The following is a 26600-nucleotide window of genomic DNA, read 5'->3' as shown; positions in this document are numbered from 1 at the left end:
AAAACTTAGTTTGAGCCATCTAATGGATACAGAGGCAGTTTATTTCCTGTCGAGAGTAAACTCTTTGGGTCTCCCTTCTTTGTTCTTATTGTGGAAGTGAGTGAAAGGATAATGAAAGTGATTACTAAAGAAGTTAAGGGATAGTACAAACTTATCCTTACAATCTTGTGCAACATAGAAAACCTTTAGAAATCATAAGAAATACAACTGAACTCTCGAAGATCATATGAAGACAATACCTTGCCAAGAATATTGGAACAGTACAGGAATTGAAAAAGCTTCCTGGCACATGAGGTTGAATTACTGAGACACAGTTAATGGCTTCAGGTTAACTTTAGAATAGTAAGAATCAGGGGAATAATAGCAAAATGATGTAAGCACAACAGAGACTGCTGCATAGAAATTGGTAATTTAAGATGAAGCAGGCACACTTCAATCATGCGCCTAGGCCCAAGATTTATGGATCATGTACTTTTAATATTTATATTAGGATATTTTAATGATTTGCCTTATTGTTTAAATGTGGTATGCGCCTATGTTTGATGGGTTTAATTATTTTAATTTATAGTTATATGTCAGTGTTTAGTTATTAAGATTTTTTATTATATGTATGTTGGTATTGAATTCTTGCCATTAATATGTTATAAACCACCTTGAGTCCCCGCAGGGGTGAGAAAGGCGGTATATAAATATACTAAATAAATAAAAATAATAAAAATAAGAGAAGATGAAAGGCCCCTCTCACTGTTCTGGCTTTAGAGGCAGAAGCAGCAGACTGTATCTGCTGAACTTAATCCACTGTCAGCACCCTTTTCCTTTTGTAACACAGCTTAATTAGAACTGTTTTATTGTTCTTTTACTTGTAGAGTACAATATACAGCGATGGCACTATATAAATAGAATGTGATGTTGGGAAGAGAAGCAACTGCCACCCCCTTGAAGGGCTACAGATCCCTCACCTGAGATTCAAGCTGCATTTCTGGCATATACTTTATAATGCATGGCTTTTACACTCATCTTGTGAAGGCACTAAGAAACACAATACTGTTTTTTACACCCTGCATTGGAAAAACATCGTTTACATAGCAAGCAATATTAAACTGTTGCTATAGCTCTTGATTACATGTGGAATCAACCAGAGTGATATTAGCCGCAATGCATACAGCCTTTAATTTCTAGTAACAAAAAGCAGTATTAAAATTTGTAACTAGTTCCCTTTCTACTGGCTTTTCACAGCTTGGATTAATTCTTCAGATTTGTAGTATGAATAACACATATGAGGTAGAGACACATATAAGGAGATGCTGGGAAGAAATAGGTGAACTAAACTGAAAAGGTAGACACTTGGAAGAACAGCAAAAAGATTTGCAGAATCAACAGGACTCTTGACTTTCACTTAGGAATTGCCACAACAGAAAATATTGATTGTAAGACAAAAAACGTGACTTCATATGTACAGTATGTAAAAATATTATATTTACATGGCTACATAAATGAAACAAATTTTACAGCAAACAAAAGTAGGGTCACCTAAAAATAAAATGTTTAATACAATGTATACTACAGACACTTTTTAAAAAAGAAGAAAAATCTTAGTTTCTAAGCATTTCTTTTAAAGAAAATGTTTAAAATATGTCCTTGTTTCACCCTTTCCCTCCTTCCACCAAAGGAACATCTAAATTTTCAGGTTCAATGGTCAGTGATCACTCTGTCTCTGCCGTATATTTCTAGATTTTCCATTTTCAAATTTCCTTTTTTTAAAAACAGGTACGCCCTCTGCTGTGTCACCAAGAGAAGTAACAGTTTTTTCTTTAAATATCATCTTGGCATCCTCTGGTTTTTCCAAAACGGGAGCAGCAGGAGAGTCATGTTCCGTGTCTGGAAGCTCCAAATCAACTTTTTCACTGAGTGCAAAACAAACAAACAAACAAAAAAACATAAAATATTATTTAAAACAACAAACTGCATTACAAATTTGTAAAATAAATTTATTAAGTCTGCAATAAGCAAGGTGCTGCAAGTAGAAAAGCAAAAATGAAAACCCCAACATACATACATACTGCACAACCTTTACTCAGAGGCAAGCTGAAATAAAGTGACTAGCAGAAAATAAATCAATTACATAAAACTGGCAATGTATATAGATATCAGCGAGAAGATAAAAACTATCCTGTTCAATTGTGTTTTGGCAATAACTTTCATGCTACCAGATAAGCTCTACTTTTCCTTGAAGAACTGCCCCACTAAGCTTGGTTCCCCAGATAATGACTCCTAGAGTATTATCTAATGCAGAGATGTCACACTTGTGACTCTCCAGATGTTGGGGCCTCCAACTCCCAGAAGGCCCAGCCACCTTGTCCAAAACACCTGGAGGGCTTCAAGTTTGACACCACTGAATATCCATAATCCTCCTGAAGATGGCAGCCCTAATGTTGTTTCTTTCCCATATCAGAAAAAGAAAGGAAAGAAAGAAAGATCCTATCATTATCACATAAACTTGATTAAAAACACAGAGAAAAATTATACTACCATTTAAAAAGCATTTTAACTTGCACCTTCATCAGGTGGTTAACATGTGAACTAAAATATACATTAGCCAGAATGCTATAATTTTTTAGTTCCTATTATACTGGTAAAGAAGAAAGAAGCAGAAGGTTTTTGCTATAAATGATAGCATTTCTCTGTTTAATCAACTGAATAAATACATAGTTTCAGTGATTATTTGTATTCTTATGGAAAACAGAAAAATTGTCCAAATTGTTTATTTGTTTGAATGCATACCACATATATGAAGGAGAGGCATACAGACACAAATACACAGACACACTTCTTCTTGTGTGACTTCAAGTCACTTCCTACTTCTGTTGATCTATGGTGGAACTACTACAGGGTTTTTTTGGGCAAGATTAGTTCAGAGATGGGGTTTGGCCTTGCCTTCCTCTAAGGTTGAGAGAGTGTGACTTGCCCAAGGTCATCCAGTGCGTTTCCAAGGCCAAGCAAGGAGCTAAACCCTGGTCTCCAAAGTCATAGCCAATATTCAAACCATGACCCTATAATGGCATGCTCTCACATACATCCATAAATTATGGATCCACGTCCACACACCCTGTATACTTCAGGATTGCAGGGAGAAAACAATTGATATGAAAGAGGTATGAAATTACTTTCCAACTAGATAAAGCAACATGCTCTGAATGATATGCTTAGAATAGGAAGCAAATGCAGTTGATTCTACCTGAATAGACAAAACAAATGTCTATTTAGAAGTCTCACTGATTCACACCAAGCTGAGCAGAGTACATAATTGTAGCCTGAGCCTTTATAAAGATGTACCAATATCATTTTTGTCAGATAGATACTGGCTTACCTATAAAATCCTAACAGAGAAGATGAGAATTGAACCAGGGATGTATTAACCACTATTCTAAGTCAGTTATCCAACATTTTAACCACTTAAATACAATTATTTCAATTAAATTCCTCTGCAATTCTGCCAAATAAGTATTAGAAGAACTTACTATGGGTCTTCCTCTTCTTTAATTTCCTCCCATTCGCCATAAGGCTTAGTTGTTTGAGATGCTGCATGGGATGGCTTTAGCAGAGGAGGTGCTGCATCCTCCTCATCTATGCTTTCCTGCTTCACTTGCTGCCAATCTCCATAAGGACTTTTTTTTGGTTTGCGAGGCTTCTTCTCTACCTTATCATCCCCTTTTGGCTTTTTCTAAATGTGAAAAATAACACTCTATTCAGTGAAAGATGGAGCAATAACAATTTTCTGTTCAATGTTAAGATATTCCCCCCCATGTCAAATATTTAAAAACAGTTCTGATTAATACAGGAGGAGATTTAAATTCTACTTGTTTCCCAGTCTTGCGATTCAAGATGTCTTGAATCGCAAGACTGGGAAAACAGATAAAAAATCCTCAATGTACAAAAATCGAAGTACAATTTCTAGAGCCGATGGGAGTTGTGGTACAGTAGCATCTCAAAGGCTGCAGTTTGTTCTGATCAATCAGGATAGTGGGATTTGGATTTAGATGCAAGGCTTGTGGATATGATATCTGACTTTAACATGTCCTTTAAACTTTCTCCAGTCTCAGAGCCACAAGTGCTGTTGGGTCGCAATCTCCATAGCACTTTAAGTGAAATTGTTCCCTTGTTCCTTTTTTACTCATTTTGATTCTATTCTTGGACCTGGTTGAATGATGTTATTAGTTACCCTCTGCTGTGCAGAACAATTTGATGTTCCGGTTTTTAAAGTATGTTGTTTTTATCTTATATTGCATTGTTTTTAAATCTCATTGTTTTAGTGGATCATGTGTATTGTATGCTATGTTGTTGTCATATTCTCGTTGTAAGCTGCCCTGAGTCCCCGCGGGGAGATGGTGGCGGGGTATAAAGTTATTATTACGAGGGCTATCCAGAAAGTTCATTACATTTTGGAATTAAAAATAAACAAAGTATAGGAGAAAACATTTACCATATTCAATTGGTAAATTGGTGGGGAGATGGTGGCGGGGAGATGGTGGGCGGGGTATAAAGTTATTATTACGAGGGCTATCCAGAAAGTTCATTACATTTTGGAATTAAAAATAAACAAAGTATAGGAGAAAACATTTACCATATTCAATTGAAAGCCAGACCCAAATACTAGTTCTCACCATAGTCCCAACTGAAATCTAGGCAGTTATCATAGCGATAAAAGTGTTTGAAAAGCCCTCCCCCCCCCCAACATTTCCGCCTGGCTTGCGTCCTGAACTAGGCTGGCTTCCCTCCCCTCAGCTGTCAAGTGCTGTGCTCAGCTTTCCGCACGGATCTTCCTGGATCGCTCTTTTGTTTTTCAGATGCTTGCAAGGAAGGTGCTCTTCTAAGGTTTTGCAAGAAGCACACCTTTCCTGTCCCAAAAAACCTTCCTTGCAAGCATTTGCAAAACAAAAGAGCAATCAGTGGAAAGCTGAGCGCAGCACTTGACAGCTGAGGGGAGGGAAGCCAGCCTGGTTCAGGACACAAGCCAGGCGGGAATGTTGGGGTGGGGGAGGGGGAGGGCTTTTCAAACACTTTTATCGCTATGATAACTGCCTATATTTCAATGGGGACTATGGTGAGAACTAGTATTTGGGTCTGGCTTTCAATTGAATATGGTAAATGTTTTCTCCTATACTTTGTTTATTTTCAATTCCAAAACGTAATGAACTTTCTGGATAACCCTCGTATTATTATTACCCTCAGCATGGCAGAGAATCAAAAGTGATGGGAATTGTCATTCACCAACATTTGGGGACTCAAACTGGGAGCACCGACCACTATGTAAAAAATAACTACAGTTGGCCCTTTGAATCCATAGTTTTTTCTGATGATTGAAGGCAATCCTAAGGCTGATGCGGTCTTCGATAAACATGAGTTTAACATCCTTGTTCTAAGCTCTGGACACCTCCCAGTGGAATCATATATATATATGAGGTGTATGGTATACCTAATACGACTTAAATCAAGAAATAGTTTTCTAAGATCTACAGAGATTCTCGCAGGAACACCTCAGCAAGTGGGAGTCCAACAGTGGCAGGTTTAACCCAGAATCTCAATCAGTGGCTGACGCCAGATGAGAGACTCCCTCCTGGGCACACAGAAGACTGGGGAACTTGGAAGGCGCTGAACAGACTGCACCCGGGCACCACGAGATGCAGAGCCAACCTTAAGAAATGGGGCTACAAAGTGGAGCATGCGAGTGTGGAGAAGAGCAAACCACAGACCACCTATTACAATGCAGTCTGAGCCCTGCCACATGCACTATGGAGGACCTTCTTACAGAAACACCAAAGGCACTCCAAGTGGCTAGCTACTGGTCAAAGGACATTTAGTATAATGCCAAGTTTTTTTTAAAAAATTAAAAGTTTTCAAATACAGTAGAGTCTCGCTTATCCAACATAAATGGGCTGGTGGAATGTTGGATAAGTGAAAATGTTGGATAATTAGGAGGGATTAAGGAAAAGCCTATTAAACGTCAACTTACGTTATGATATTACAAATTAAGCACTAAAACATGTTTTACAACAAATCTACAGAAAAAGCAGTTCAATACACGGTAGCGTTATGTAGTAATTACTGTATTTACGAATTTAGCACCAAAACATTGCAATGTATTGAAAACATTGACTACAAAAACATTGACTACTAAAAGGCAGACTGCGTTGGATAATACAAAATGTTGGATGAGCGAAGGTTGGATAAGCAAGACTTTACTGTACATCACAACTTGTACCCTCGGTTCGCTTCTGACATGATAAATAAATAAATAAATAAGGTAATTAGACCGCAGGATAAAATGGATCCCCGAAGTGTTAAACAAGAATTCCATGGCCCCATGTTTTGTGTTTCCCCCTCCAGAAAAAAAGAGCCATTGTAAAACACTGCCTCCATACCTCATCCCAGACAGTGTAGCAATCCCTACAGGTTGGGGCAGATTATGGGTTTTACTTCGATAGCTTTATACAATGGAAGCTGTTGAAGAACTGTTTTAGCTACTTGTTCATCAGAATGTAGTTACTACATTTGAACTTTATTCATTTACTTCCTATTTAATTTTTAAACTTTCAAGTAGAAGCTAATTTCTGAAAACACACTCATGACCTTAAATTCTACAGTTTTCTGATAAAATCAACATAAACTCTCTATGTAAAAAACACTGAATAGTTTCACAGGCAGGGTAATCAGATAGGGAATACCTGCAACATTAAATTATATGATCATATAGAGACAATCTAACTAACCAGGAGCACAGTCATCATTACATTTCAGTAAAATTCCCCCAGCTTTTCTGTCCACAATTATTTAACGATTTTAGGCACATTGCATTTTTAAATACGTTGGGTTTTTTTTTTATAAACATGGTTTTATAAAAGACAAAGCTTTATTAATGAACAACCTTAAGAAAAAGGTAATTGGGAAAATGGCATACCTTACCTGGAAATTTTGTTTTGGCTTCTGTAGTTCATTTTCGTTACCTTCTTTTGCATTTGCGCTTTCTGATTCTATTTCTAAGCTGTTGTTAGAAAGGCATTTATTTTCATTGCTCTCTTTTGAGTGAGACACAAAACCATCAGGTTTTTCCCATGTTGATGCTGAAAAACAGAAAATAGTTCAGACTATGTAATGTTTATCACTTAGTGCTATGTAAATGGGAAGCATCAGAGACATAATCTATAACAATGGTACTGTATGAAAGCAAGACTGAGAAAGTATAAAAATAATTAACAGCAGGACCCAAAGATCCCCTTTCTTTGATAGAAAGTCTTTCTTTCTCAAAAGAACCTTTTTGCTACTGTAAAACATTATTTTAAATTGCAACTGACACTATTTGCCTCAACTTAAAACAGAGACTTATCATTTTATAAATTTGTATTCCACTGTTCAAAATATGTTTCCAGAAAAAATTACAAAGTAAATAGTAAATCAGACCCAAGATATAATCACAAGATGAGCCAGGAACTACACAAGAATATGAGTAACAGGCCAGGACTCAAACGCCTCCATTCTTCACCGTCCCCCCAATAAAACAATTAAGGAAGCAAAGCCAACTAGATCCAAGGTGAGACATTTATACACCTTTAGTGATTTCCACATGGAGCCCTCATGTCTAAATAAGACTTAACTCTGAAGTAAGGACTTGGTCCTATGCCTTGTACCAAAATTGTTCTAAGTGCCATACAATAGTTGTACTCTTTACTCAGACATAATAAATTAAGGAATGTTTTATATCACAACATTTCTACATAGAATATATTTGTCTATATGAAACACCATGCAATAAACTGGCACCATGCTGTAAGTACATAAATCCCAAAAACTGGAGCCAATTATGTCTTCCCAACAAGTGTGTCTAGAAAAAATACAAATAATGGTTGTGTATCATCGTCTGCAGAGGAAAAGTTTCTTTGCAGGAAATTTAGTCAGCAGTAGAAGCAGCCTGAAAAAACCAACTTTGTTATTTACCTCCAGTTTCTGTATTGTAGTAATAAGTAAGACCATTGTCACTTGTTCCTTCTATCCACTGACAAAGAAGACAGACAAAATTATTAGTTTTATGAAGATCAACCAAAGTATCACTTATGTGATGATATGGAAGTAATCAAACAATAATAGTTCCCTGACAGACTTAAACATTTTATATCTTTTCTAACTCATCAGAAATGTAATAAGTATAAACTGATCTGATTTTTGGGGGAAAAAAGACAAATAAAGTAGAGTCTCACTTATCCAAGGTTCTGGATTATCCAAGGCGTTTTTGTAGTCAATGTCGTGATATTTTCGTGCTAAATTCATAAATACAGTAATTAAAACATAACATTACTGCATATTGAACTACTTTTTTTGGTCAAATTTGTTGTATAACATGATGTTTTGGTGCTTAATTTGTAAAATTATAACCCAATTTGATGTTTAATAGGCTTTTCCTTAATCCCTCCCTATTATCCAAGATATTCGCTTATCCAAGGTTCTGCCGGCCCGTTTAGCTTGGATAAGTGAGACTCTACTGTACCATATAAACTTGTGTGTAATTTGACCTGATGTATAAGTTAAGGGCAGCTTTGGGGGCCCAAATTATATATTGTGTTATGAAACCATAGTCCCGAGAAATTACTGGCATCAGAACAGGAAGAATAAGCTCCGGAATTTTTGAAATCTATAAACTAGGCTTGTAAGAGTAGATGTAAATTATTAAGCTTTTCTGTTCCAATTTTCATTGTCTTGTAAATAGGAGACTACTTTTTAATAATCTTTCTTACTATAGATTAAAACAATGGGGAGATAGGCAGTGCTAGATCGTAAGGGTGAGCCATCCCTGCATGTCTTTTAATACTAAGGGAACAACTCCTTCCTTCTTGCAGCCACTGAAAACCACAGCTGAAATCTTGGCTAATGGCTGCTTGAATCATTCAGGGAATAGAGACAAAAAGGGATTGTAAAAGACCTTCAACAGGAGGATGCTAAGAGTTCAAAGAAGCTTAGGTTTGAGTGTGCTCTGGGAGAAGAGTGGTTATATTATGCCAGAACACAGAGGTGAGACGTAAACAGGATCTCTCATATACTATGTTACCGTTTGGGATTCTTCAGTACTGTCTTGAAATCCTTCTGGTTTCTCCCACTGTGATTCTTAAAAATAAAAATTTAAAAATCAGTTGGCAAACTGTGACACTCTGATTCCCCCCCCCCCCCAATGTATGAATATAGTAAATGTGGATGTTATGTAATGATAGATGACATTAGAGTAAAAATTCAGAAAAAATATTTGTGCCCATTCATTCTGGGTACTTCCAGCTTAGGCCACATATATCTATTAGACCTGGAAGGGAGATGTATTTCCAGATATCTGGTTATTTCAATTTACATTCTTAACTACAGTTTTACCTCCTGATAATGTATTGTAATAATACACATAGCCTTCTGCAGAGAATCCCCGCACCCACTCATTTGTTTCCGATGAAATTTCTGCAATCTGTTTTTTCTTCTTTTCTTTCTTTCCTTTTTTCACTTCCTGTTTTTTTGGTGTTGAGCTCTGACCAGTAGATTCTGAAACATGGAGATTAAAAAAAAACTTACAATTTTGATGGTCTGATTTTAAGATAAGAACATCCTGCAAATGGTTGAAGACTTAAATGTTAAAAACAGTTAAGTTGTAAATTCTGAAAGTAACCTTGATGAGAAAGAAATATAGCAATGTGAGTTGCTTCCTATTCCAGGTTGGCTTGCCTGGTCTACATCTAGGGCATCGTTCCCCAACTCGTTATCTTCCAGACATTTCAACCATAACTTCCATGCTTATCTGAACACTGGACATAAAGATTGGGAGTAATGAGGGTTGCATACCAAAACAACAGGTCCTAAATCAAATTTCTAATCTAACTAGAGTAGGCCAGTTTAATCAAAGGAATTAACTTCTAACTTGCTATTTAACCACTGATTTAAATGGGTCTTCCCCTTTTACTAGTTGGGAGTAGTAAACAGATTTAGGCATTTGAGGGTTACATGTTGGGGAAGATTCATGTATCTTTCTTGAAAGCATGGCAACTACTCTTTCAAAACAGAGGCACAATAGATTGAATACATCATTTAACATTAATATACCGACTGACATTTTTCCTTGCCAGTTGCTAGAAGTAACTGATGTGGGATACAACAGCTGCCATGCATTTTGTGAGCAGTCATGTCTTTAAATGTTCTGAGACCACTGCTGAATGAGGAGATAATAGAGTGGGCCCTTGGTCTCTGTTGTGGTTTGGTTCCAAGACTTCTCATGGACGCCAAAATCTATGGAGGCTCAATTCCCACTATACAAGATGGCATAGTAAAATGGTGTACCTTATATAAAATGTCAAAATCAAGATTTGCTTTTGGGATTTTCTTGTTTGTGTGTGGAATACATTCACGCTGTTAATGGCTAAATCCATGTACACAGAGGGCTAGCAGTAGAACCATAGAGTTGGAAGAGACAACATGGACCATTCTAGTCCAACCCCCCTGCCATGCAGTACAATACTTGTTTACTTTCACTAGAATCAGTGAGGGAGCATGCTCTGATTATTCACCTTAAAGAACCTACCTGCCTTAGCGCCAAGTCTTTTTAAATCCTCCTGATAAGCCTTCATCGCAGCTTCCTCCATGGCTGCAAATTCCTTAGACATTTTTTCCTCTTCTTTTGCCTTTTCCAAACTTTTCTTTTTAATCTACAATTTTAAAAGGAGTTAAGTTCCATATTATTGAAATTTAAAATAATCCCAATATTTTGCCAGCAGTTTTGCAACTCTCTTTTCCTCCTGCACCCCTGAGTCCATCTCTGCTGCTCCCGCACCCCTTCTCTAATGGCTTTGGAATATTTCCTGGGACTCCAGGGCTGAATGGATGGGGCACCTGCCCCTCCAATTTACACTGGATTTCACTATTTCACTATCCAAAGCCCACTGTTGGATCCTGAACAATATGTTTAGGATAAACAAGGATCTATTTATATTACCTCGCTAATTTTCTTTGCCACATTTTCTTTATGATTCTTTCCTCTTTCATGGAAGTCAATGCTCTTTAAAAAGACACACAGAGAGAGTGAATTAATGCACACAGAAACATAAACTGGAATGGTGTTTTTTTCAACTGAATATAAATATTAAAGAAATTTAATTAAGGAAAAGCATTCCTACCAGGAACCCAATATTCAACAGAAAATATTTTAACTTTCAAAATACAAGATGTAAATTTAAATATAACAATCACAATGAAGAGAGGGAATCACAGATGCCATTTTCTTTCAATTACAATTTCTGAAACACTAAACTAACTAGCTACATTTGATGCATAGTATTTTAAAATGAGGAAGATGAAGAACACCAGTTTAGACATAACTGACAAAGCTGAGGAAATATGCAGAGAAATAGGATAACAGTATTTGCTAGATCGAATCATACAAGGGAAAATGATTTATTACCAAGGGGATCACAAGTTTCTCCTTCTCTAGATTTCAAGAAGCATAGTAAAATTTCCTTCACTAACTGCTGACGTACCATTGCTATTAGTACTATATTGCTATGTATATACTGCATTAACCCAAAATAACAATATTTATTATCTCACCTTTCTTAGAGGAAATATTTCGAGACATAACAATACTGTTTTGGGTAGGGGGACAGAAAGGCATAGCCAGGTAATTCTGAAATATTCCAGGATAGCTGAAGGAATTATTATTGTATTTTTGGTGACAGGACTTTGGCATTGCTGAATGGCACAGTGTGAGATTTGATAAAAATATGAAAAAATGGACTCAATATTTTGTGTCAAGATGAGCCAGAATTTATACCAAGTAAACCTGAGTTGACATTAGTGTGGTATAGTGATTAGAGCACTAGACTGTGATTGTGTAGACCACCTCTTGATTTCCCACTCAGCCTCATCCAGTCACACACCCTCAGCTCCAGAAAATCTATGATAGGGTCACCATAAGTCAAAAATTACTTGAAGGCACACAACATCAACGAATCTTAATTATATCATGGAAATGTAACAACAGGGCATCCATTAATGTACGTCTACTTTGCTTTGGCCCAAGGTATGGGAAAAGGCAAGGGCCTCCTGACTGCTAAAAATCTGATTTAATTCCATTTTGACATTCAGTTCAACCACCCATTGCCCATGTTCATCACAACCACAAAGGCCAGAAACTTGTTTCCTTCATAAAATCTGATGAAAACTTCAGATTGTCAGAATCATCTCCTGCAATCAAGGATATGGTATAAGAATTACCATGCCTGAAAACATTTTTTAAAAAACAACCACCAAGAAGCCTGATGAAAAAGTGCAGAGTTGTCTTTTGTGGTTAATACAAACAAATAGGGTAGGAAGTCCTTTTCCCCCTCACCAGATGTATCTGAAAATATTAACATAGCACAGGTAACATTGTGCACAACAACTATCAATGCAGTTGTAGTTGGGCTAATACAGCCATGCAATTGTTTCCAGAAGTGCTATTTATTTGCTTCCTTCCTTTCCAGCTTTGGCCTGTTACTTTCCTCTTGTGGAGCATGATTAATCTGAATACAAAAGCTTTAGCAATTCACATAGGATTGGGAACTCTTTAAAAAAGGGGTTTCCAACTGTGTGGAGAGCTGCTATGAGCAGGACAAGTTCTCTTGTTTAAACTCAATCAAAAAAGAATGACAAAAGAGATGGAGAACTTGGAGTTAACAAGTTTCCCTCCTCAGGTGTTGACTCAATACATTTCTTAAATAGATGAATAGAGCTCTAGGGTTTGCTAGAACTTTGTTGGGATGGTACTGGGAAGCCAGGTCAGGGATGGGAGGGTGCTAATGCAGTACATCTGACTCTCCTCATTATAGGCTTAAACTTGAGGGGATCTGATTATTCACAGATTTGATGAATATGTTTTCTCTAGGAATCCCTATGTCCTCCAGAGCAAATCTATGGTCAACTCCTTCCCAAAATTTACCATAGAGTCATATTAGAGCATCTAAAAGCTCCAAGAAATAAAACTTCTCTAGCAATCTCCTGGTCCCTAGAACAATTCTGTGGTCAACACCCAGCAGACCTAGCGATGCCTTGCATCTCAGATTAAACAAAAGGTGATTTTCATTTGGGAGTTTTCCACTTTTAAGAGAGTCCTGTAAAAGTGGAGGGCCTGCTGTACAATGGAGCACAGGGGTTGCATGACCTTTGTTCCCTTGTATCAAGCCTGACAGGCTGACAATGAAGGGAAAGGATGACCACTCAATATACTTGTTTCCAAGGCTGCATTAACTTACTGGTCAAAGTCAACCTACAGCTATATAACTCAAATCCCTTTACTTCAGATTCATTTAAGAGTATGGTAGATAGATCGTCATACAGGCTTGTTGTCTGCTATCCAGCACTTGCAGTAATCACAGAATTTCTTGGGCTGTGATTTCCAGTAATCAGCCCTAAAAAAATAAAAGAAAGAAATGGGATCAGTCAGTTTGTATGTTTGAAAACGAAATACAATTGTTTAAGAGCTATCAGCTTACATTAAAGAATAGTCTTGAGACAGAGTATAGAATCATAGAATAATAGAGTTGGAAGAGACCACATGGGCCATCTAGTCCAACCCCGTCATGCAGGAAAAGCACAATCAAAGTACTCTGACAGATGGCAATCCAACCTCTGCTTAAAAACTTCCAAGGAAGGAGCTTATTCCAATACAAAGATTTCCTTCCCTAGATACAGCTGAAAGATGACTGCTTTGATTAGAGCAAAGTGTGTCATGAAGGATTGTTGTGTGTTTTCTGGGCTGTATGGCCATGTTCCAGAAGTATTCTCTTCTGACGTTTCGCCCACATCTATGGCAGGCATCCTCAGAGGTTGTGAGGATGCCTGCCATAGATGTGTATGAAACGTCAGGAGAGGATACTTTTGGAACATGACCATACAGCCCGGAAAACACACAGCAATCCTGTGATCCCAGCCATGAAAGCCTTCAACAACACATTGTGCCATGAAGCATAATTAAAATAATTTAAATAGTTCAAATAATTAAATATTACATAGCCATAATTATTTAATATTTAGTATTTGTTTCAAAAAAATGGCTTAATAAGGTACTATGTAAAATGCAAAGACTACCCTTATCCCCCCCTTTCCATCAATGAATAAAAAATAATCATTTACTTGGCTTAATATTGCTAAGAACTACTCAAGGTATGGCTGCCAAAACCATTAACTAAAGAATACAACTACTTAGTAACAACAAATGAAACCCATTTGACACACTTTTATGATGTTTATATACTCCACTGTTTTTAATTGTTTTAATTAAACTGTTATCTGTTATATGTTATTATGTTTTTCACTGTGTTTTAGCCAGTAAATTTTGCGTATGCTCTGGGCTTTGTGTATGCTCTCCCGCATGTAAGCCACCCCGAGTAACTTTGGGGAGATGGTGGCAGGGTATAAAATAAAGCTATCATTATTATTAAACTTAATTTACAGCCTCATCACACTAGAACATGGATTCACTTTAAATTCGGTTTCTGCCTCCTGCAGAATTCTGGGGTTTGTAGTTTAGTGAGGTCTGGCTGAGCAGTTTAAAGGCCCCTCCCTAAACAACAAGTCCCAGAATTTTGCAGGAGGCAGAAACAGGATTTAAAGTGGATCCATGCTCTAGTGTGGTGAAGTCCTATGTGTGATTTGGTAACTTTTAAAATTCAGAGACACAGTTTGGTTACTTGTGAAAAAGAGCTGAAAAGGTTGGCAAAGAGTATGCATCCCATCTGAAACCCTCATCACACTAGAGTATCTTAGAATCATAGAATCCTGAGAGTTGGAAGAGACCTCATGGGCCATCCAGTCCAACCCACTGCCAAGAAGCAGGAAATTGCATAAATCTGGTTGCTGCCTCCTGCAGAATAAACAAATACCTGGTTTGGGAATGCCTGTGGCTCCTTCCACACAGTTGAAAAAAATCCCACATTATGGGCTTTGAACTGGATATATGGCAGTGTGGACTCAGAGCCCTTCCACAGCCATATAACCCAGAATATCAAGGCAAAACGATCCCACATTATCTGCTTTGAACTGGGCTATCTGAGTCCACACTGCTATATATTCCAGTTCAAAGCAGAAAATGTGGGGTTTTATTTAGCTGTGTGGAAGGGGCCCCAGTTCAAAGCAGATACTTTGGGATTTTCTGCCTTGATTTTCTGGGGCCCTTCCAGACAGCCATATAACTCAGAATATCAAGGTACAAAATTCCACAATATCTGCTTTAAACTGGGTTATGTGAACTCAGGGCCCTTCCACACAACCATATAACTGAGAATATCAATATCAATAATAATAAATATTTATTTATATCCCGCTTTTCTCCCTCATGGGACCCAAAGCTGTTTACAACATATTAAAATCATGTAAACAACAATCCAAATACATCAATAAAAAGTATTAAACATCCTAAAATAAACAGTTAAAACAACAATAATATACATTCACATTCTTGTGGCATCATGTCAGATAATATTGCATTTTGTTCCAGTCCATAAACATTATGATTTTCTGATTTTCAAGGCACAATATCTGCTTTGAACTGGGTTCTGTGAACTCAAGGCCCTTCCACACTGCCATATATTCCCGTTCAAAGCAGAAAACGTGGGATTTTATTCAGTTGTATGGAAGGGGCTTCAGGGCCCTTCCACACAGCCATATAACCCAGAATATCAAGGCAGAAAATCCCACAATATCTGCTTTGAACTAGGCTGAGTCCACACTGCCATATATTCCCGTTCAAAGCAGAAAACGTGGGATTTTATTCAGTTGTGTGGAAGGGGCTTCAGGGCCCTTCCACACAGCCATATAACCCAGAATATCAAGGCAGAAAGTCACACCATATCTACTTTGAACTGGGCTGAGTCCACACTACCATATATTCCAGTTCAAAGCAGAAAATGTGGGGTTTTATTCAGCTGTGTGGAAGGGGCCTGGGTTATATGGCTGTGTGGAAGGGTGCTGTATTTGCAGACCCAGGAGGTGGACCCTCTCTCTAACAAGGAAGGCCTGGGCCGAGAAGGAAGCGCGTGCACCCGAGCAAAGGCAGTCCCTGAGGAGGCCGAAGGGCGCGCGCTGAGAAGGGCCGCACCGAATTGCGACGAGCATGGGGCGAAAGGGCAGGCATTGCGGGGCCTTCTGGGAACCGAAGAACAGGACCTTCCAAGGGGAAGGCCTCTTGGAAGACCCTCTCCCCTTCTCACTTACATGCCTTCCGGGGACCCAGTCAGTCCGGAGCCCGCGGGGGAACGGAGCCTGACAGGAAAGTCGCCACAAGGGTGTGTGTGTGTGTGTGTACGCGCGTGGGTGTAGGTACGGGTGCCGAGAAGGGCCCAAGCTTCTCCGCGCGTTCTCGTTGACGTCCCTCCCTCCCCCCGGCGCGAGGCGGCGAGGAGCTCGAGCGTGTGAACCAGGAAGGAGGAGGGAGAAGAGAGAGAGTGTGTGAGGGCGGGGGAGCGAGCGCGCTTGGTGGAGGAGAGGAGAGTTCGGTGAGTAAAAGTTCTGCCTTTGAGGGAAGTTCTTCTGCGAGGGGCGCCGGGCCCCGAGAGTTGCGGGTTCGAGTTCCGTCTCAGCCAGAAAGGAGCGCGAGCCCAGGGACGAGTTGGTTTCACTTTCTGAGGGGACGCCCAAGGGAGGGGGCCTGCTTTCCCGTCTCCTGAGTTGTGAGGCTGTCTTTGGGAACTCCTTGGGCCCTCTCATGCTCTCGGGGCTGCCAGCCCCACCCAGGACCCCGCTCCCAGGATTCCCCCTGACACGAGTTGCTCCCTCCCTCCCCCCAGAGAGGCCCGGCCTGGTCCCTGGGAGAGACTCTGCCGCCCTGACAGGATTGGGCCATGCTCTCCCCCCGCAGCTGGGAGCATTGGGGCGCCTCAGGTCCTGGAGGTAAGGGGAAGGTGATATTATATCACGGGGATGATAACTTTGAACTCCTTGCTTGTTGTTAATTTAGACGCATAAATAATTTAGACGTCACCCCCTCATGCCACCTCACATTCTTGAATCCTGGAACATGTAGGCCTCTCGCCTGTCCTGAGTCAGCCATGGAGGAAGGTGGGATAGCGAATGAATAAATAAGGGTGTCCCAGTGTCAAGAGAATCAGGGAAATTTCGTATTTGTTTGTCAGTGTTTAAAAGGATTCAACAAATGGGAAATACCTGTACTTTTTCTGCTCCCAACTTCCCCAAGGGAAGACCACCATCACATTCATTACACTATGTAACAAAATTTGAAAAACTAGGTTGCTGTGAGTTTTCTGGACTGTAGGACCATGTTCCAGAAGCATTCTTTCCTGACGTTTCGCCTGCATCTATGGCAGGCATCCTCAGAGGTTCAAACAAAAGTCAGCCATAGCAGAGCACTTGATGAACCAACCTGGACACAGCATAATATTTGAGAACACAAAAATGCTAGACCCTTCTGACAACCACCATGTCAAACTACACAGAGAAGCCATTGAAATCCACAAGTAGAAAAGAGAAAAGCATGAAAATGAACAAAATCTGGCTACCAGTATTAAAAAACTCTAAAATAAGGACAGTAAATAAAGAACAACACTCAGAAAAAAAGGAATTTCAGACATGAATCAATCAGGACCAGCTAACACCCCCAACAAAGGATTCCCCTGTGCAGGTAAGCAGCTAGACCTTGACGCTGAAAGGCTATGGACTGGCCACGTTGTCCGAATGCCCGATCACCGTCTCCCAAAGCAGTTACTCTACTCCGAACTCAAGAATGGGAAACGGAATGTTGGTGGGCAGGAAAAGAGATTTAAAGATGGGCTCAAAGCCAACCTTAAAAACTGTGGCATAGACACTGAGAACTGGGAAGCCCTGGCCCTTGAGTACTCTAATTGGAGGTCAGCTGTGACCAGCAGTGCTGCGGAGTTTGAAGAGGCACGAACAAAGGGCTTAAGGGAGAAACGTGCCAAGAGGAAGGGGCGTCAAGCTAACCCCGACCGGGACCGCTTTCCACCTGGAAACCGATGTCCTCACTGCGGGAGAATATGCGGGTCAAGAATCGGTCTCTTCAGCCACCTAAGAACCCACCCCCAAGATGGAAGACAATCGTCCTCGAGCTACGAGGGATCGCCTAAGTAAGTAGTAAGTAAGTATTCAGTGCTAATCAAGGTGGTCAATTGAAACATTTACTCTTGCTTCAGGCAGACAAGAGTTCTTTCTCCCAGCCTGAACATTCCACAGATATATAAACCCCACTTGCCTGGTTTCCAACAGACCTCACAACCTCTGAGGATGCCTGCCATAAATGTGGCGAAACATCAGGAGATAATGCTTCTGGAACATGGCCATAGAGCCCGGAAAACTCACAGCAACCCACTGATTCTGGCCATGAAAGCCTTCGACAACACAAAATTTGAAAAAGTTTTTCTGTTTCTAGTTTGAAAGTGTGATTTCCTGTTTAATTGTGTGGTACTTACTTTGAAGGAGTTATTATACTCCAGAAACTTTGTTTTTGTTGTTGAGGGTTATACTATTATTTCCTTCAGTCTCTAGGCACTTCATTTGTAATTTTCCTTAACAAAAATATGCCATTTTCACCTTTTCACGTTCAGACCACAAAAACAAAGTTATTGTAGTTTAATATACTTTTTCAATGTTTTTATCATCTTCTTTCTAAGCTACTTTCCCAATGGAAGGGTTAGCATTGTGACTGTTGTCTCCACACTCTACAGGGCTTTGTTTTGGGCATCCTCATATTAGTACATTGCATGTCTTCGTTGATGGTGCCATCCATTGTTTCTTTGACCGTCCATGTGGTCGTTGTCCTGCGATCTCAAAATGCAGTGTTGTTTGTTCTACTGATGTTGGTTCTCTTTTCATGACATAGCGGTACCGCCGTAGTCTTGCTTTCTGCATTTTCTTGCTGATCACTTTTATTCCTGTTATTTGATGGCTATCATCATTTGGCACATTTGGTCAAGAAGTGTCAAGCCAAGTGTCAATCTCAGCATTTCCATTTCCATTGTGTTAAGGCAGTGGTTCTCAACCTGTGGGTCCCCAGGTGTTTTGGCTTACAATTCCCAGAAATCCCAGCCAGTTTACCAGCTGTTAGGATTTCTGGAAATTGAAAATCAAAACATCTAGGGACCCACAGGTTGAGAAACACTGTGTTATTCTTTCAAGTGATGCTTTGTTGCATTTTATACGTTACTATGGGGTTATAGGTATTTCCTAAGTTCTTGGACTGTCTTTGGAAACTCCCTGGGGAGTTTTATAATTGCTATTATGTGTATTTCCTAAATAAAATTTCAATGTATTGGCCTAGTCTCAGTGCTGACAAATACTAGGTTTTGTGGCTGTATTGGCACTATATTTTCAAATAAGTTGTTTTCTGATTACTAGGCGGTTCCTAAACTAGACACAGAGGGCTCACTGGTTCATATATAAATATACTTCTGTATTGGAAGGCAATTCTTCATCGGCTGCTGAACTCTTTCGCAAATCTTTTGCTCTAACCACATTTTTCTTCCTTTTGTCACCAAAACTAGAAGTAAGCCAAGTACACAGAAATGCCTGGAGCAAATGACTGAAGGGACGGAAGGAATGGTTGGCACAGGACTGAGGAAACGGTGGCTATTTAAATGTTATTGGATTCCAGCTTCAGCCACCTTGTCAATTGAATGAGGAGAATAGTTTCATGGGCATTTTCTGATGCTGACCTACTCCCATTGAATGAGGCTATCACAATCCAAAGTAAGATCTCTGTTATAATGCCTTGTTGAAGTCTCACTCATTGGCAGGAGGAGGTGGAAATGTCATCATCCTTGGGTCCCAATCAGAAAATGAACAGGCCTCCATTGCCCGATCTGGGTGCTGGCTCTTAAGGGGATTGGAGTGGCATTTACAGAGTCTTACAGTAAGATTACATATAACGATTGAATACAGACCCATAACTCTAGCCACACTTGTCAAGTGCAAGGCCTGTGGGTTGAATCCCCCTGTCATACCATTTTATGTGGCCCGAGAAGCTTCAAATGCCAGGGCAACATAGTTACATTTATACAGTCTTTTAATTGCAAATGGTCCTTTGAAGACAATCATAAGGCTGATGTCACCCTCAATGAAAATGAGTTGGATGCCCCTGCTGTAGTGACCAATTTCTAGCTGCAGTACTGAATGCCAGCTCTTATATATCCAGAGACAATGCACCCAATACTTTTCAACTTGGGTGTACTTTTTAGCAAATCCTATGGAAAATAATCAACTTGATGTGTGTAACTTTTTTTCAAAACAGATAAAGCAGACACACTTCAATATTCTAAACACCTAAGGACAATAGTTCACATGAGGAGAATAGATAACATCTCAAAACAAAGAATGGGGTATATATATCTGGTTTTGGTATTGAACCACTCAGAAGAGGGTTTTGAACATTTTTTTTGCCTCTCAGTCCAGGAGCATCTGAAGGCTGGATTTCACCCACTCTTGCTCTAACCCAGGAGTGGGTGAAATCTAGCCTTCAGTTATTTCTGGACTACCACTCAAAGCTTAGCCAATTATGAGGAATTTTAGCTGCAGTTTAAAATATCTGGAAGCTTGCACCCCCCCCCCCCCCAATAAATAGCTGTAGCTTCTGGGAACATGGCACATTTCTGATATTGAGCTCAGGAATGGAAAAAAGGTGGATGATCAGAATTTTATTATTATTATTATTATTATTATTATTATTATTATTATTATTAATCACTTTTAATACCCCACCTTTCTCCCCAAGGGGACCCAAAGTGGCTAACAGCCACACACTTTAAAGCAAAGTAAATAAAAAAACTAAAAAAAACACATAATTAAATAGTACTGTGTGTTAGGTTAAAGGTACAGTTAAAATAATTAAAACAATTAAAATGCATTTTAAAATACACAATCCCCCCAAAAGTCCCACCAACAACCTCCCCAGCGATAGGCTTCTTATTTTTCTCCAAATGCCTGCTTGCAGAAAAAGTCTTGACCTGCTTCTAGAAGGCATGCAGGGATGAAACCATGCTGGTCTCTCTTGGGAGGAAGTTCCGCAGTCTGGGAGCAGCCACTGAAAATATGTGTTCCCACAAAATGTGCTTGAGTGAGTGGTGGGACAAAAAGAAGGCCCTCCTCAGTGGATTGTAAATGTCTACTAGATTCCTAGAAAGAGATCCGGTCTTTCAGATAACCTTAACAGGAGCCGCAAAAGTCTCTGTAGGTCAAAATCATCGCTTTGAATTGTGCCTGAATATGTGTTGGCAGCCAATGGAGCTGTTGCAACAGTCGAGTTGTATGCTCCCTGTACCCAGCCCTAGTTTCTGAGCACTTTTCAAAGGCAGCCCCACATAGAGTGCATTACAGTAGTCCAACCGGGATACAACCAAGGCATGTACCACCATGGCCAGGTCCGACTTCTTCAGGAACGGGTACAGTTGGCACACTAGTTTTAACTGTGCAAAGGCACTCCTGGACAGTGCTGATACCTGGGCTTCCAGGTTCAGAGTTGAATCCAGGAGGACGCCCAGGTTTTCATCGAACACAGCCTGAATCCCTATTCCCAGATCTATGTTTCGACTGACCAGAAGCATCTCTGTCTGGATTAAACTTCAATTTGTTTGTCCTCATCCAGTTTACTACAGGTGTCAGGCACTGGTTTAGCACAGGAACTGCTTCCTTAAAATTAGGTGGAAAGGAGTAATAGAGTTGGGTGTCTGAGCCCCCCCCCCCCCCCAATCTTTTACTGCTAAAATGAGACACATCCATTTATCACATTGCTTGTTATTTCTATAGATAGTTGAACATTCAAATACTGGCTGCCACCCAGTGGTCAAAATGTATGCTATATCAGATGCATTTGTATTCAAATGCTTAATAAATTTTCAGGTTTTTTATTTTATGGGTAAATGTGGGTTAATTATATGTAGTTAACATGTCCATCATTATGGATTATGCATAGTCTGTAATGTTGTGTTTCAGGCTTTTTCGTGGTAAAGAAGCAGAAAATTACATGCCATTACATTAATAGTATAAAAAAAAATTCTGAAAGTTTAAACTATATACTTTGTTCCTGTCATAATTTGCCTTATGTGTATTATGATCAGGTCATTTTTTTATTGTGAACCCTCTTTGGTGATTGAATCTGAATGTAATCTAGAAATGCCATCAACGTTGATAAAGTTGCCTTACAATTTTGCCGAAATTAGGGAATGACTTTAGGTATGATAGATTTAATTTGTTTAGCTGTATTAAATATGTGTATTGAAATGTGAATAGGTGATGCACATTCCATGAAGGATTGGGTTTTTATCAGTATAAATAATATTCTATGTTTGTAGAATAGTATGTATATCCCCCCCCCCCCCCCCCGTGCCTCTTATGCCTTCAGAGAGCTAGTGCACATCTTCCCTGAAAATGGGAAAAAATATTGGGGATTCTGGAACTGATTTGAAGCCACCTTCCTGGTCTCAGACTTGTTTCAGATATGTCATCCTCACAAAAAAAAGCTGGTGTTTCTCAAATTGATCCAAACTGACCTAAGTGGTTAGTATCGATGCGCCCCTTAATGATCTCTGAAAAATTCTGAATCCAGACTACTTCAAGTATACATCTGTGAAGCCTGTAACATGTTATTTGTTGTAACAGTCAACTTTAATTTTTTTGTTTAGAATACTTAATATGCTGTTTGTTTACAGCTATCGAAATTGAGGGATGCATTACCGTGCTGGAGTTAGAAATCAACCAAAGCAAGTCATTTAAATGTAGATACTTCAGGTTTCCTCTGTCAGAATTAACAGGTACAGTTTGGAGCAATAAGAATTTAGGAATTAGCAAAACAGAGATTGACACTGAACATGTATTGATCACACACAAAAATGCAGTGGTTTATTGTAGCAATGGCTTTTATGGTGATTGAACTTCTTACACATTAAGCCATTGGACTCAAAGTCTTATCTGTTAACACATGGAGCTTAATGCTAGGGCATGGAACAAGAGGTTGTGTCCATAACTCTTTCTCTTTAAACATATTAGTCACTCTAGTAAATATTCATCTTCTTAAGCCAGGGGAGAGCTATTGTGGTGAGTCCAGGTATCAATTTCTGTATTATTCACCCTTCTAAGGGCCATAGAGACTGCCAATATTTTTATTACTGAGTTTTACTTAATAGGAAATTACGAATTCTATAAACTGCTGTGATATTTCTGAGAAAATTTATACATTGCTGCTGCTAACACCACCATAATCATGAATATTCTGCTTTTTGTCTAAGCAGATCAGTACGGAATACATGATTCCCTCCCACTCTTTTCATCTTCACAATAAATTTGACAAACAGGTCAGGTAATCAGATTGTGGCTATGGCCCAAAGCCAGTCAGGTTAATTTCCAAATGGGTTGCTCTGGTCTTAGATCAGTATTCTAACTTCTATGCCATAGCATTTCAACATTGTTTTATATACTCTGTGGAATAATAGACTCCAGTTCTTATATTCAGCAGAGGGAAGCACTGAAATAGATGCAGAAGTTTGCACTTCCTTACCAGGTGTGCTGTGAGCCAAGCCTTCTTAGTAAACACATGGCTTGCAGATATAATCTCTCCCACCCCTCTCTTGAGGGTTAAAAAGGCATGCAAACCAACTAGTTAGGTGCAAATGGAAGAGACAAGTTGCTGTATTGGGACAACTTGCTCTGCTTTTCTGTCATCCTGTTTTTTGAGTTCACGTTGTTCCAAACAAACATAACAGAAAACTAGAATGAAACAAAACATCTTCATCCTACGGCTATCTTTGGTTGAACACGATTGTATTTTCCTGCATGGCAGGAGGTTGGACTGGATGGCCAATCTGGTATCTTAAGTTTAGAGGTTTGAGTTTAAGTTTAAGTTTAGATATTAAATATCATTTGGTGCTGCATGAAAAAAATTGTAAAAAGAATGGATCTGGTCAAGATTGGAATCATAATGTGTGACTTTCTATACTGTAGTTCAGACTAAAATCTTGCTGAAGTTCCCATTGGGTGATTTACCCAGGAGGAAAGGGTTAACTGCATGATGTAAAATTTGGCTGTTCCCTGGCTGTAATAGAAACTGGTCAAGCACCCTGTATTAATGATATTTAAACACTTGTTAGAGATACTGGTTCTTTTCACACATGCAGATGTGTGTTTAAAGAAATTGAACATTATTGATCGTATAATCTGCAGGGCCTCTAAGAGCACATGTTAATTGGGAATCACTGGTACACATACTTGCAGAGGTAGAAGAAAGCTATACAATTACTTAGTAAAATAAATTACTCTTGATTTAGGACACTGGGATGGCTGAAAGAAATTTGAAACAGGTTCTACTTGGTTTTGCTTGATTTGTGTGTAGTGATTAGAGAAGTGGGAAGAAGGGCAGTATTTCTGTAAGATTTTTTTGCTGTAGGTAAGCATTAACTTTCCTGTTTTCAGAACAAATTGGCAGGCACATGGGAGTTTTAAATATTTTATTCTTACTTTTATTTCAGTTTTTAATATGTTGATGTATCCTTGGCACTGGCCTTGTTGCAATTTTTTGATATTAAAATGGAAGATGCTTTACTATGTGCAGATCATGAAATATGTATAATTACAACCCAGATTTGGGTTTGATGTAGGATTCCAGGTTCCGATATAATCTTTGTAAGCACAACGCTGATACTGTTTGGCTGTTGAAATACTGTCATCATGATTATTCTGCTTTGTTTGATTCGTTGTTTTTCATAAGATCATTGTCAAAGGTTCCTCCCTTTTCTGGGATTACCATGTGGCCAATGTCACCCCACCCCCCAATTCTCTGTTGTGCATATTGCTACATGAATGATGAAATTCAAGTTAATACAACAAAAGAAAATCTAATTAATGTAAATTTTAGTCCTAGTTTTATTATAATAAAGAAATCTGTCAAATGCCTAGAGTGCTTTTAAGATAACAAACACCTTGTGTATTTGACAATTCTGTTCTGATAGAGACAATGATGTTTGTTTTAACTCCTAGTAAGGGAATCACTGGTACACATAATACAGGTTGTGCATATGTTATCTTCCTCAACAATATAGGTGTTTTGGTAATAACAGCTAGAAAACAGTGACAGAAAAAAAAAATAAAGCCAGCATGCTGTAGATTTTTTGTTCAACAAAATTCCAGAATAGTGTGGTAAATAAAACTGCTCAGTCTAAAAAGTGAACACAGCCTTTTTGTGTAACCCCTCTGAATATATTGGGACTTACCTCTGAATACACATACAGCGGATTGCACTGTTCAGCTGCTTTAGAAAAATGTATGCTGTTGCAAAACAATTTGATAAACTATGAAAGTGATGTTTCATAGTGCAGTGTGCTTTACACCAATACAGCCTACTGATGACTGGGTAGGGAACTTACTTTTGCAATTACATATACAGTATATGGGAATTAGACAAATTCTAATTGCATACAGATTTGTTAATTCTCATTGTCATTTTGTTTAGCCCCTTTATCTTTCCAGAATTTTCAATTACTTGAAGGACACAACAATAAAAAGTTATTCATAAGATTATAGATATGTGGTATTTTAAAATTATGCTTTTATAATAATTTTAGTATGGGACTATTATAGAGGAAGGCACTAGCCATTTTACTTCTGAACAGCCCTTGCCTAAGAAAACCCCATGAAATTTATAGTCACCATAAGTCCACAGTCGACTTGAAGGCACACACACACATACGTAAACTACTGAAGTATTTTCTGTTCGACTGTTATTGGTAGTGGAAATCACAATTTAGTTTAAAATCACATTTTAATATAAATGTTACTCTCACAAGACCATTCTTGATGATCACTTGACTGTTTTAACTAGCAAAGTATTGCATTGTTTGTTGAACTTCCTCAACAAGCTACAGTAACTAAAATTGTCTTGCCTTTTTTACTTAATTCATACTAGTGTCCCATGCTATTGTGGGATAAGTTTTTTGACCCAGATAATACTTCTCTGCAGGCATATTTACAATTTAGCTCCCTCCACTATTTATAGAAATGTTCTTATTTGGGGAACATGAATGACCTTTCCTCAGAGAGTCAGTCCCAAAATGACAAATATTATTTAAAATGCTGAACAATTTCAGGTTATAATTACAATAAAATACTGTATATTAATAAAATAATTTAATGGAAGGAATGACCAAGTCCTACATGTACATACTCTTCCTTTCTTCTAAAGTCCTCAAAGCATTGGTTATCCCCCCCCTCCAAATTTGCCTTCACAATAACCCTTGAATTAGGTTGAACTAAGATTTAGTGAATGGCCCAAGGTCATTGAGGGAGTGTGAGATATGCAACCATGTCTTCCTAATCCCAGCCAGCCATCAGACCATATCGACCCAGTGATACAATCAGGAAGCATACCAACCTTAAAGAACTTGTGTTATGAGAAATAACTTCTATGCATATCTTTAAAGTTTTGGGAAAAGTGGAGATAATGGAGTCCTCATCCTATGGGCTACATTGAAAGGTGGTCCCTGTTCACCTGATTTACAAGATCAAAAATCCTTTAGGTGCCCCACTTTAAAGCATAGGAGGAA

At 38.8% G+C, this 26600-nt stretch overlaps 2 protein-coding genes across 6 annotated transcripts in view; one reads left to right on the top strand and one right to left on the bottom strand.

The window, feature by feature from the left end:
• Nucleotides 1–1454: 1454 nt before the first annotated feature.
• wbp4 (WW domain binding protein 4) lies at nucleotides 1455–16394 on the bottom strand. Of its 2 annotated transcripts, XM_016992263.2 has the most exons (10): nucleotides 16261–16394; nucleotides 13385–13457; nucleotides 11009–11071; nucleotides 10598–10721; nucleotides 9406–9567; nucleotides 9095–9150; nucleotides 7990–8047; nucleotides 6961–7118; nucleotides 3519–3721; nucleotides 1455–1904 (listed from the first exon to the last, which is right to left on the bottom strand). In XM_016992263.2, coding segments are annotated over exons 1-10 (1107 nt in total). In that variant the 5' UTR covers nucleotides 16263–16394; the 3' UTR covers nucleotides 1455–1696. The 2 variants fall into 2 exon arrangements, with proteins under 2 accessions (XP_016847752.2, XP_016847753.2); XM_016992264.2 differs by lacking the exon at nucleotides 16261–16394 and having other exon boundaries at nucleotides 13302–13440.
• A 7-nt stretch (nucleotides 16395–16401) lies between these two features.
• The window catches only part of elf1 (E74 like ETS transcription factor 1), a 78729-nt gene continuing 68530 nt past the window's right edge, over nucleotides 16402–26600 (top strand). For 2 of the 4 annotated variants that reach the window (XM_008106820.2, XM_062975595.1), the window contains exon 1: nucleotides 16430–16541. The gene's annotated coding sequence lies outside the window, so the exon portion shown is untranslated. Of the gene's footprint in view, nucleotides 16542–16731; nucleotides 16936–19559; nucleotides 19765–26600 lie in introns of those variants that run through there. The other 2 variants (XM_062975597.1, XM_062975598.1) reach the window with 2 other exon arrangements.

Source organism: Anolis carolinensis, chromosome 3 (assembly GCF_035594765.1).
Source record: "Anolis carolinensis isolate JA03-04 chromosome 3, rAnoCar3.1.pri, whole genome shotgun sequence".
Lineage (NCBI taxonomy): Eukaryota > Metazoa > Chordata > Lepidosauria > Squamata > Dactyloidae > Anolis > Anolis carolinensis.
The sequence above is the reverse complement of the archived record's forward strand: the minus strand, read 5'-3'. Positions and strand labels throughout refer to the sequence as shown.